This window comes from Mus caroli, chromosome 2 (assembly GCF_900094665.2).
Source record: "Mus caroli chromosome 2, CAROLI_EIJ_v1.1, whole genome shotgun sequence".
Taxonomy (NCBI): Eukaryota; Metazoa; Chordata; class Mammalia; order Rodentia; family Muridae; genus Mus; species Mus caroli.
In genome coordinates, this window is record NC_034571.1 from 129,381,624 (window position 1) to 129,394,537 (window position 12,914).

Below are 12,914 nucleotides of genomic sequence, written 5' to 3' on the forward strand. Positions count from 1 at the left end.
AATCATCTTGCTTGTATCCTTGACCTTACATACAACCTTAGAAAGAGAGTCAACCTGAGAAACATTATGCATATTTTTCCATTTGTCATGCTGAAGCACTGTCAAATGGACTCGGTGATTGGCCAACTCCCCTTCTTTAGTTTACTAAAAAGTTAAAGAAAATAATTCCAATAATTTCCACACTCTATGAAATCCATGTTTGTTAATGTGGGATTAGTGTTTGTGATTTCCATCTAGTAAACCAAAGAAATACAGAGCTGTCATGTCACAGCCCTACAAGATATCAGCCAAGTCTATATCTGGGTCAGGAATCTTATCCCAGCATTATATACAGGTCATCTTTAAACTGGCTTTGCTATCTTGTTGGTTTTCCTCACTGGAGAGTTAGACTCATCTTTGACACAATCTTTCTATACTCCCCTGAGAGTTCTGTGTTAAACTTCTGAACCTAATGCCTTTAAAACTACTCAAGGTCAAACATGGATTTGGAGATAGGAGATAAACAGCTCTCCCTGACGGCAGATTCAATCAAAATCGTCTCTCACAGAAAGCTTCCCGTCTTTAAAGAGAATACTCTCTGTGTGACTTACAGAAATGTTCCAGCCTTTGCCCACAAGGTCTAATCTAAAGTGCTTTTTAAACCCTCTCCATGTTAAGGACAGCAAATGACAAACTGCATAACTGGGAGGTCAAATTTGCACACTGAAGCAGTTACAATCACACCAGTGGCTTATCTTAAGCGAATGGAGATTGGGGGAAGTCTAATTTGATAAATTGGTCTTCCGACCCCCATTGATGCACACAATCACTTCAGGGGCACTTTATCATCATTTGGAGCCCTTCTGCCATTAGCTGAGACTCCAGACTCTTTGGCTGGGACTCCTTTTATGTCCTCTCTCTTTGTGTCAAATGCTTAATGGTCTAAAAAATGCTACAATATATGCGAGGCCTGTTGCTTTTTAAAGCGGCTCTGTGTCGAATGAATTCACTTCCAGAGTCAATAACTTTCCAGTGAGTCTCTTGCCTTAACTGTAACGGTAGGGTGGTGTACAGGGACTTTATATGGAGAGAGGTTGTGTGCAAAAGTCTTGATTTCAAGGAGCGACATAGCAGAGACACATTATCACAAAGCCAAAAAAGGGTGGGAGACATTTTAACTGATGGTAAAAGTTATAAATCTCCATTATTGACTGAAATAATTATTTTGAAAAAAATATCAATTAGCTTGGCACTTTTTTTTTCTGTCCCCAGGCCTGAATTTTCCATTTTTGAAAAAAAAAAAAAAGAGTACGTAGAAGATCTAAATTTATCAAGATCTAATCTCCACGTGGTCTGTGGAAGAGCTTGATAAAGGATGAGTTCCAGTTAATAGGTAGCTACAAAGAAAGCCACTCTTAGGAAGAAATGTGTGCTTGTAGCATCAACATCATGTGTGATGCTGTCTTGATAGCGCTTCATAGAGTACTTCTTCCCAGTGCTAGGGACTTTCTTCTTGGATTCTATTGTTGACTGTTCTCTGCCAGTTGAGTAATATTCCACAATTATTACAGAAAACATAGCTATGGGAGATAAAGTTTATGCTCTCCTTCTTCATGAATTTGAAATTAGATGTGATTTTATAAAGACAAGAAAACTCTTCATGGACTCTCTTTTTAATTCAAATATTTATTAGGTAGCAGATACAATCCTAGTACAAAATCCAATGAAATCCCAAAATATTAGTTAGATTCCTGTTACTGTAACAAATACCAGAGACAATCAAGTTATAAAAAAGAGAGGGTTTATTTTGCCCTACAGTTTTAAAAGATCCATTCCATGATGCCTCAGCCCCATCATTTCTGAGCCAGTGGCAGATAGCACACAATTACAAGATCAATGGAGCAGCAGGAAAGGCATTGAACACAACAGCCTCAGTCATAGTGTTCTGAAGATAATAAATGAGAGCAGACAGGTCCCTTCCATTCTTTGCCAAAAATTTCTTAAAGTAGGGCTCTAGACTGAGCATTGCAAGAATAATAATGCTCTGGGTGGCTTTTCACTTCCATCAAATTCTTTCACCTCTCTGAGATTCCTTTCTTCATTTGGGAAATGACTGACCTAATAACCTTCATGAGCTGGCCATTCTGTGATATTCTGGGTATGCAATCTTTAATTCACGTAATTAAATCAAGCCCAGATTTAACACATTTCTTACCATGGCTAGAATAAAAATGTTCTCCTTTTTCATTTTTTTCCTGATGCAATGATTTATTGATATTTTAAGTGCCTGGAATATATAATACAATATAGCTTATAAATAAATGGAGGTTGTCACAGGTTGGGTTCAATAGTAACACTCTTCTAGACAAAGATTAATGTGCAAGAGATATATGAAGAAAGTATTCTGGGAACACAATGAGAGAAAGGCACAGGTGAAGGACAAAAATGGACAAAAGAGTCATTGTTACAGCTGGGGTCCCAGCCTTGGTGCAGTCCTCAGGACCCTCTGGAAAGCATGTTGCACCTTGCAGTTTTAGGGCTGGCCTTTGGTGTTATATACCCTTCCTCAGTTGCAGGCCTCTCCTAGAATATTGAAAGTCCAGGGCATTTGCAGGTCTTAGTGAATGAAATGAAACAGCCAGTCCTGGAGAGTTTTTATAAAAAAGGGTCACAGTCATGGATGGTGCAAGTGATGCTAAGGGGTTAGGGAGCCACAAATACCTGTGGGAACTAAAGGGGGTGAGGGGAAAGAGGGGAGGAGGATAGCCAGAGTTCCTCCTATGCTCTGAGCAGGTGGATGTGGGAGGGCTGTCAGGCACTTTCCACTAGGCCCCTGGTGGGCATCTAAGCCACTGACCCCACTCGGTGAGGGGATGGGGTGGACAAGGGGCAGACTGGGGGCCCTGTAGCCCTGGGGTTATGGGAGAGAAGGCAGAGGGGTGAGAGGTTCCCACACAGGCAATAGAAAGTGCAGCGAGCCTTGATGAACAAAAACAGTCTATGGTTTTAGAGCTTTATTGTAGAAAGGCAGGGAGAAAGGAGAGAAGGTAAAAGAGGGAGAAAGAGAGAGCGGCCATGGCCAAGAGGAGAAAACAGGAAAAGGAGAGAGAGAAGAAAGGCTAGAAAGTAAGAGTGAGAGAGAGGAAGAGAGAGGAGAGAGGAGAGGAGAGAAGAGGATGAGGAGAGTGTAAGGGGAGTAAGAGCAAGAGAGTGAGGAGGGACCAAACAGCCCCTCTTGTATACTGTTGCTAGGTAACTGGGGAGGAGTCTAGCTGGAAGGTCTGAAGCTTGGGACATTGTCTATGTGACTAAAAGCCATGCTTCTCCTGTGGGGCCTGGGCGGGGGTGGTGGTGGTAACTTAGACAAGAGCCTTGAGTTCCAGGAGACATGAAACTCCTTCTGTCCCATATAGGTTATCACCACAGGGTCCCAGGGTTCCACACCTCAGCTTGACTGGAGACCAAACTGTCTGTATATAGCCCAATGCCCCACAAATACAGAGTAGAGGAACTGAACGCTGCACTAGCCAACTTCCATAGCTGAATAGTGAACCCAAGTACACCAAACATCTTGCTAACTGTGGACTCTGTCAAGTGACAACAGAAAATTTTCAGTTTGAAAGACAATGGGGTCTTTTGTGTTCAATCTTGCATGTAGTTCATTCATCACTCTTGAATGGGATCCTTTTATTTAAAGCTTAGCAAGACTTCTGTTTTTAATTTTTAATTATTTTTTGTAGCAAGGCTTTAGCCCTTGACCCAAGAACCAAGCTAATATTTAGAAAAAGAGCACTTTCATTGTCCCTTCACAGGTAAGACAGAGGACAGAGACTTGGACCAAAATGCTTCTTACTAGAGCCTTCAGAAACCATCCCTAAGAGGCAGTGATTTGCCTATAGCTGCATGCTAGATATGGCTATACCCATGTAATACTCAATAAGCAAACAGTACCTCCATGAATGAACTGTGGTTTGCTTAAACTATGATCAGGATAAGTGAGACAGGGTTCTGTTCTGTCTGCCCCATCTCCTAGTCAATTAGTCTGCCATGCTTTGGCTCCCAAGCAAACAACCGGGAATCATTGCAGAATACAAACTATAGCACTAAATACTCACTTAGCCACATTTGCAAAATACACAAAAGAAACATTGGCATTTTTGAAAAGGAGATATTTAGTCATAATCAGTACTAGTTGTGGCTGACTGCCCTCTTGCAATTAAGGAATGCCAATGCTGGTTGCATTTAAATGTAAGGCCTTCCATCCCAGCACTCTTACAGAACAAACCCAAGCCAAAGCAACCCATCATCAGCTATGCCCCTGACAGAGCTCATGGAAGAGGCAAGCTTCCCTTCTCAGAAGAATGGAGATCAGAACTGTGTTTAGATCAGGTATACAGAGAGAATTCAACTCAGGAATGGTGTTTGGTAGGATAGTATGAGAAGTAAATGGGCCAGACTTGAAAAGGAAATAGGTTTCTGAAGATAGTGCCTAAGAGATTCTGAGGGAGAGGAGGCATTTGTGAGATGTTTGGAGTTGACAAATGAGATTGTTCTTCTGTGTTTGTGTGCTCACGGTACCAAAGTGTGAATACACATCATCATATTGAAACAAATATTGAAAAATAAGGACCCCAATACCTTGAATCACTGTGTAGCTGAAACAAATATTGAAAAATAAGGACCCCAAAACCTTGAATCACTGTGTAGCTGAAACAAATATTGAAAAATAAGGACCCCAATACCTTGAATCACTGTGTAGCTGAAACAAATATTGAAAAATAAGGACCCCGAAANCTTGAATCACTGTGTAGCAACATAATGGATAACCACTGTTAACCACCAAAATGAGAAGAGAAAGGCCATGGGCCCAAATCATCATAGCCAACTTAATCAAAACAAGCAATTAATTAAAGCAAGCTTTTTAAAAATTTGTGTACATGGGCTGTTTTCTCCACTAAGGTAGAGTTTGAGAGGTCAGCATTGGGTGTGAGGAAGACAAGGTTTTTTATGGCTCAGGGGTAGGTAGTTTCAAATGGGCAATTTGGTAGGCAAATGACAGGTGGTCTACAAGAGTAGAACATAAACATAACAAGTTAGGCATAACAACCTTCTGAAACAAAGGCATGATCGAAAGGTAGTCATAAGAACAGATAGTCACCATATATAGAGGTCATCATAACAACTCTTGTGAAACAAAGGTAGGATTGCGAGGTGGTTATTAACTTTTTGAAACAAAGATATGATTATTATTCCTGGAACAGGCAGGTACAGAACCATTTGTAGTTAAGGTTACAGGTGGGACATAGACCAATGGAACTCACTATGGCCTGGATGGTCTGGAACTAACTCACTATGTAGAACAGGCTGGTCTGAAACTCATAAAGATCCTCCTGGCCTTTGTCTCCTGAGTTTGGGAGTTAAAGGCATGCACCACTATACCAACTGAAATGGACATTAAACTTCCAGCTGGCTTAGCTTTGTTCTGTAAGGGTGCTGGGGAAAGGGGACCTTACATTTAAGTGTAACCAGCACTGACAGGTGAACAGAGACTTGTCAACTGCATTTTGTCAAAAGGACTCTTTGCTCTGAGTTTTGTTCTAGAATTAAAACATAAGCCTCATTTAACCATCTCCACATGTGTAAAGGGGCAATCATCAGGCCACACTTAGTCTCCAGCATTAGAGCCCACAGAACAGGGCTGAGCTGGCATTTGGGGAAACAGATAGTGCCTGGTGCTTTTCTAATAACCATCTTGCAATAGCTTTCCAAAATAAAGTTTTTCTTGGGGGAAATTAGCTAATTTGACCCCTCTGAGAGAGCAGGACACAACTAAAGACTCTAGGAATCCTTTCCGATAGTGTCTTCACTTCACTCGAAGCAAATGATGCTGGAAGGCTGAAGTCTGTGAAAATTGGGCATCTCAAAAGAAGGATGCCGGGCAGTGGTGGTACACACCTTTAATCCCAGCACTTGTGAGACAAAGGCAGATGGATCTCTGAGTTCAAGGCCAGCCTGGTCTACAGAGTGAGTTCCAGGACAGCCAGAGCTACACATAGAAACCCTGTCTCAAACCTCTCCCACCCCATCCCCAAAAAAGAAGGATGGCCTGATTTCATCACTATACATTTGACAATATGTCAGTGAAACTAGAAAACAAAATAGTATGTGGGTTTTAATTAAAAGGAAAAATATCCATACAACTTGCTCTGAGAATAAAAATGCTTTGACAGTATTCTCTTTTAAAATAATCCACATTTGTCCTATACCTCAGCTGAGGGACAGTCTTTCCTTCTAAGTAGTTTTCTGGTCATACATGCATCACCATAGGTTTGTGCAATATTTAAATAGAGTACAAATGAAGGAGTAACCTCTGTGAGTGTTACTCAACATGATTTGATTTAAGTCCCTATGTTCTTCTCATTTCTGTTCATAAACTTACTGATTTTAAAAACATACCTTCCTTGCAAACAAGAGGTGCTTCATTCAAATGGCTGGCAGTGGGAGACATCAAAATGTATGTTTCAGATCTCTGTGATATTCAGATAGTAGACATTGATTAATATAAATTTGTTGATTTGTCTTACTAATTAAAAGAGGAAACAGAAAGAAACCAATCACTAGCTTCTTACTCCATCCGCAAGGGGCTCCTGTCGCGTGTTCACAGCATGATAGCCACACTTCTGTCCACCTTGCAAATCAAACCACAGGCTCCTATATCCACACTCACTTCTTCCTCCCTGATCCAGGATCTCTGAGAGTAGGATCAGGGGTGGGAAGCAATTTTATGCTATTGCACTTAAATAAGTCCTTTAACAGATGGGCAATCTTCCCAAAGTTCACTTACCTCTTGTGTTAGTGTACTGCCACTCTAATAATGTTCCTGAAACAATCAAGTTAGAGAAAAGGAAGTTTTGTTTTGATCTTTAGTTTTATAGATTTCATCCCACAATTGATTGGCCCCATTGTTTGGGAATATGCTGAAACAACACCCAACCATGTTAGGAGCACACATAGGCAGAAACTGCTTACCTAAAGGAAGCTAGGAATCAAGAAAGGGGAGGGAGAATGAGAGATTGAGAGAGCAAAAGCTAAGGGGATGGACGACTAACCAGGGACCAAGCATGCATAGTCCCTTGCATGCATATTCCCAATGACTTAACTCCTTCCTCTAGGCCCTACTTATTAAATGTCCCACCACATCTCAATTGTGCCAAGCTAAAGGCTAAACCCCTAACACACAGGCCTTTGGGATTCCATTCCAGATGCAAACTGTAACACCGTACCACCCTTCTAATGAATTCCAGATATGCTTGCATGTGGTAACAAATGGAGAGCTTTGCCAATTTCCCTTGACACCAAAGAATAATTACAGCAACTTGCCAACTTTGCCCTGTGTACCAGAACAGTGGTAGGCATGTAGATGTGTCTATTTCTGATATAAACAGCCCAATGCTGCTACTGAAGTTGGGCACCTTCGTCTGTGGTTGACCACAGAAAGTAGAGTCTTTAGGAGGTTGTGAGGACACCACATCACCTCCCAATTAACTTCAAGCTTTAAATCTGATTTGAATTCCTAAAACTCTGTAGGCATAGTCAATCAAACGCAGACTCACTTTTATAATTTGTAGTTTTACTTCATGCCTCATTTCTTATTTTAGAGTATGTTTAGAGTATATCCAAGAAACACCATGGGAAGCTTTATAAAATGGATTTTGCAGGCAAAGTTGAACAGGAAATAAAAAGCCTACACAGTGTTCATCTGTAGTAAATATGCAGTGTTCTGCAGATAGGGGAAGCTGATAACTAATCTTCAAGGATTTCTGGTTTTGTTTGCCTGTGTTTCTTTGTTCCGATCCACAAGTGTCTTTCTTGAAGAGCCAGCCAGCAAATATGTTCAGCTTTGTGAGCCCTTATGGCATGGAAGAAGCCACTGACAGTGGATTCACAACTAGACAAGCATATGCTCAAAGAAAACTTTATTATACATCTTGAGATTTTAGTATCACAATTTCCATTTCATGGTTTCTTCATCTCAAACCCTGTCAACCATTGAAAAATGAGGGTAAGATAGTCAGCTTAGCCTAAATCCAATGCAACAAAGAACAAGCTGGTTTGGGTTCATAGGAAAGTGAAGGGATGAGAATTACTGGAAAAAAGCTATCTATACAGGCTGATAAACTGATAAAATGTCAAGGACTATGGAGTGGTTGGAATGTTCTAGGTCCAGAGCCTAACTAAATTTCTCAGCTGTATTTATCCACCTAAAAAGCCATTTCTTGTTTACCTCCCTATCAGACATAAATAGGTGAAAACCTTTGGGATGTATTAACTTAAGGAAACCCTGTTCTCTACCAGTCAGAGTTAAGGATGTTATCAGATAACATCCCAGCCTTTGTTCAGATTCCTCCCACTGAATGTAGCCACATCTCTGATGTTTCCACTAATGGAACTGAGAAATGCCTTGATTTATAACTTTCTTTGTTCTTTTACTATTAAAAACTTCATGAACTTGCTTGTATGTTACAACTATGGGTTTCTCAGTGACCTAAGCCCATGTTCCTGGACTATGATCACTCAAATTTAGACCTAGAATCAACTGTCTCTTGGGCTTTTTGAGGTGAGAGCTGTGTTACTACAGAGCCCTTGATTGGTTTATTCAGACTAGTGTCCTATTTGGCTAACAACAAAGCCATTTCTTGACAGTACCTAGTGACATTTACTGACACTGTAGCAGTAAGTAGGCCAACTGTGGTCTGCAGAACAATAGTGTCCACACCTCCTGGATGCTCAAACCGAGCAAATTGGAACCTCTTCGGTTTTAATGACTCAGCCATCATTAAGAAGCTTTCTAATGATGCTAACTTTTGCAAGAGTTACAGAAGGATGGTCTTAAACTTTAAGCTAAAAATTGCTGATTTTGGAACATTAAAGGGAACATATGTGTTCATCCCAGAGTCAATTAACAGGAAGTGAATACCTAGTAAGGTCTAGACTCTGCACAGGTGATTTGAGATTCTTAGCCAGGGTCTTTAATGACTAGGTGAGTGTCTTATATCAGAGCTCCAGGAATCGCTTTTGAGAGACTATTTCCTTGTATCCTCCCTGACTAATGTGGGCCTTGCTCCTCTGGGGAACGCCACCTGCTGAGGTATGTGCAGGAGTAGTAACACTTGTTCCATGCCACCTGAGTAATTCCATTTCATTATTAACATCCTCTCAGCTAGTGCAATGATTGCTAGTTACCATTCTACCTGTCTCCTAGAATGCAGTCATGCATGGGTTTGGGGTTTTTAGGGGCAATTTATCAAATGGGAACAACAAACATCGCAGCAAGTAGCTGTTCTAGTGGTTCTCATCAGGAGGGCTGCCACTACTCTCTCTCTCTCTCTCTCTCTCTCTCTCTCTCTCTCTCTCTCTCTCTCTCTCCACACACACACACACACACACACACACACACACACACACACACTCCCGGCTACAGCGTTTCCTTGGTGATCTCTCAAAGTTGCTATTCTCAGCAGGAGAAGAACAGCTGTATGCTCCTGGCTCCAGGCTGCCAGCAACCTGCCAGGGCTTGGTTGATGGGCAGGTGGCAGGCTGACAGAGAAGCCATGTGGTAGATACTCTTCTATTCCTGATTTTCATGCTCCCAACCCCCACCCCACACCAGGAGTTCCCATACCAGAATGAGGAGATGACACAAGAAAGTGCAAGCAGCTCTTCACAAAGAAGGAGGCCAGGGTCAGGCACGCCCTTGCTTGTTCCCTAGGGGCAGTCCTGAGAGAGTTGCTGCTTGGAAACCAGCACCTTTCCACTCTGCTGGTTTCCCAGAGACCAGTGCTCAGCTGCTCCTCAGTGTGCCTGATGTCAGCCATTACTAAAGGAAGAATAGGTAACAGAGCCTAGATTTGTTCTACTCTTCTCAAAGGTATGAGGATATTTTACCCAAATAGGCTATCTGAATATTAAAACCCAGCACCCTTAGTAAACAAAGCTAATTGGGATTTTCTATCCTTGACACACCTGTGACATAAAATCTCAGAAGTGAGCTTTATGCTCAGGGAGGGAAGTAATCTTGCCCATAGCCACAAAGTTTCTAATTCACATTAACATTCTTGCCATTTAAAGTCCTTCGATGAGAAGACTTTCTTCACAGAGCTGGTCAATGCAGAAAGCTAATCTTATACTCTGCTTCCCCTCCACAGAGAAATTCCATCTTATCATCTGAGATAATGGCATAACAGTGTCATACACATCCAGTCACATAACCCATGGCATGAGTGCTCTTAACTATAGACTCACAAGTCTTGCTAGTGAGCAGCCAGCTTTCCTTTCTTCAAGGATGCAGAGAACCCTCTGCTATCCTGTGCCTCAAGCCTTCTTTCCTTGCCCTGTTTTCATTGACAGGAGAAGATGGGAGTTCAGTACCAGCTTCTGAATGCGCTTGGTCTGATAGGGACACACATTGTCTCCAATTAGGGACCATCTCTAGCCATGTGGCCCTCTCCTTGTGAAGACTAGATACATAATTCCTAGGTAAGCACTCACTCTCCAAAGACAAGATTCAAGTCTGCAAGAGGAAAGACAAATTCCACTGTATGCTTGACTATCTCAAACATGGGAGGGACACAAGCCTGGACCTTCAACAAGTGTACCGCCCAAAGATGTTGGTGTGAGGTCAAATACTTATCTCACACTCTTCCTCTGGTCCCTTCTGGGGACATGATTCCCTGACAGAAGCTGACTATGTTCCCATTGGCACTCTAATTTCTGGTACTTAGAATTTCTTCACTGTCTTCTTTCCAATTAAACTGTAGTTATATAGAGGTGGTGCATTCACATTTTTTGTTCATCAGTGTATCCCTAGTACTCTAAGTAAGTATTTGAGAATTGAGAAGGATGGGAAGGAAGAAAGAAGGGTGCTCTGGAACAATTTGTGTCCTCTTACTTGCATTTGTTTCATGTGAAATGTCAAGGATAGCCACAAAGTGGGCTGGTCACATTTTAAAGTCCTGGACTCACTCCACTTTGGAATAAGACTTGTTTACCTGCACACAATCTTGACAACCTCTAATGGCAATTCTAGATACTTCTAAATATGGTGCCCTGCTACCCACAAACAAATAGTAATGGTCTAATAATTGTGCTAAAAATAAATGTAGTAAATCTTAAAATAATTATACCAAGTACAAAGCCAGGAAAATCATAGTGCATGCGAAGTCATTTCATTAATACATGATCCTAAGAAATGCCAGCAATAGTGACAAAAAGGAGATCAGCAGTCTCTTGGACATGGGAAGGTATTGAGAGTAACAGGTAGAATAACAAGGAGAATGTGAAAATGTGGGGGTTAATCGATTGGTTCATTTTCTTTTTTAGAATAGTGGGGTTCCTGAGTATATTGCATGTGACAAAATTTCTCAAACTATACAAATTAATATGTGAAGTTGTTAGTATGTCAATTATAATTGTCTGTATTCCCCACTTCATCATTCCCAAGCCTTGATGGTTTCTGTTTTAAAAATATTTCAGATGAAGCCATATGTGTCTTCGTAAACCTGGAATCCTAGAACACTTAGGAGACTGGAGCAGAAAGATGGTTAGCCCAAAGCCAACCTGGGCTACAATACAAACTGTCAGAAAAATCATATGTAAATATGTGTCTGTTCCTGTGATGAGGTTGAAAAAAATATCCATTCCTGGCACTTTTTGGAGAATTGACATAATTCTATTGATTCTTGTCTGAATTTGGCTTCCAGTTTAGAAGCTGTCTGAACCCTGGGGACAGTGTAGTGCTTATACCTTCCAGGTGGCACACATTCATAGAAGCGCCCATATTTTCCTTCTTCCCAGGTTCTTTAACTAAGCACCACTGACTTGCTGGCCCAAGCGCCCAGCAACCCCCCACCAGTACCATGGCCGAAGACGCAGACATGCGCAATGAGCTGGAGGAGATGCAGAGGAGGGCTGACCAGCTGGCTGATGAGGTAAAGGACTCAGATTCTGAAAAAAAAAAAAAAAAGACTTCTTCTAATGTCTCAATTTAAAATAAAAAATAAGGTGGAAAAAAGAACATTCTTTTACTCTGACTAAGTTGTCTGCAGGTTAGAAAGATTTGATTGGCCCAGACTCTTGACTTGTCATTTAAAACGTTTAAGAGGACAGGGTCCTTTAGGAAAAGTTTTGTCTTTGGATGTCTTACAGTGTGTTGTAGTTAATTCAGTTCTGAAGGTTAACAATTTTAGGAACTTTCCCAACTGGTTGTTAAACATGGCTATTATTAAAACTGAAGTACATAATCTGAAAATTAGATAGAATATAGGTAGATAGATAGATAGATAGATAGATAGATAGATAGATAGATAGATAGATACGCAATGGTACTGTGCTCAAAACTCATTGCTTTCTACCTAGTGAGTTTAGCACATGTTTTCTGCTATTTATGCTCTTGAGTAATTTACACTCACTGCATATAAGGAATAGAAAGCCCACAGACCAATGTTGCTGTAAATCTCACCCACAGAGACACCACATCACTACTAATAGCCATTTTACTGAGAGAGAGAGAGCCCACTGGAGTCAGAAATGAAATAGAAAGCAATTGTTTAGCACCCAGACTTATTTAGAACCCAGAATTGCCAAATTCTGCCAGTAATGGCTTGATTGATTGTTTTGTTGATTACCTAGAGTTAAGACTGAAGGGAAAATATAAATAATTATATAAAACTTTTAAAGTATGCTTGTCTGTGCGATTTCACTAAGAAAACAATACACAAAGTTGGGGGTGAAAAGTTGGGGGAATCTGGGAAGAGTTAGGGGGAAGGATTGAGGAGGTAAATATAATAAGAATATATTGTATGAAACTCTCAAATCATACAAGTATTTTTTAAATATAAAAACTGAGGAAATCCTTCATTAGTTGTAACCTGATTGTT

General features: G+C 40.9%; 1 protein-coding gene across 2 annotated transcripts in view; it reads left to right on the forward strand.

Moving 5' to 3' along the window:
* Positions 1-12,914, forward strand: part of Snap25 (synaptosome associated protein 25) — a 71,085-nt gene that overhangs the window by 32,759 nt on the left and 25,412 nt on the right. For both annotated transcript variants that reach the window (XM_021155437.2, XM_021155436.2), the window contains exon 2: positions 11,833-11,966. In XM_021155437.2, the coding sequence (XP_021011096.1) occupies positions 11,895-11,966 (72 nt within the window). In that variant the 5' untranslated portion in view covers positions 11,833-11,894. The remainder of the gene's footprint in view (positions 1-11,832; positions 11,967-12,914) is intronic.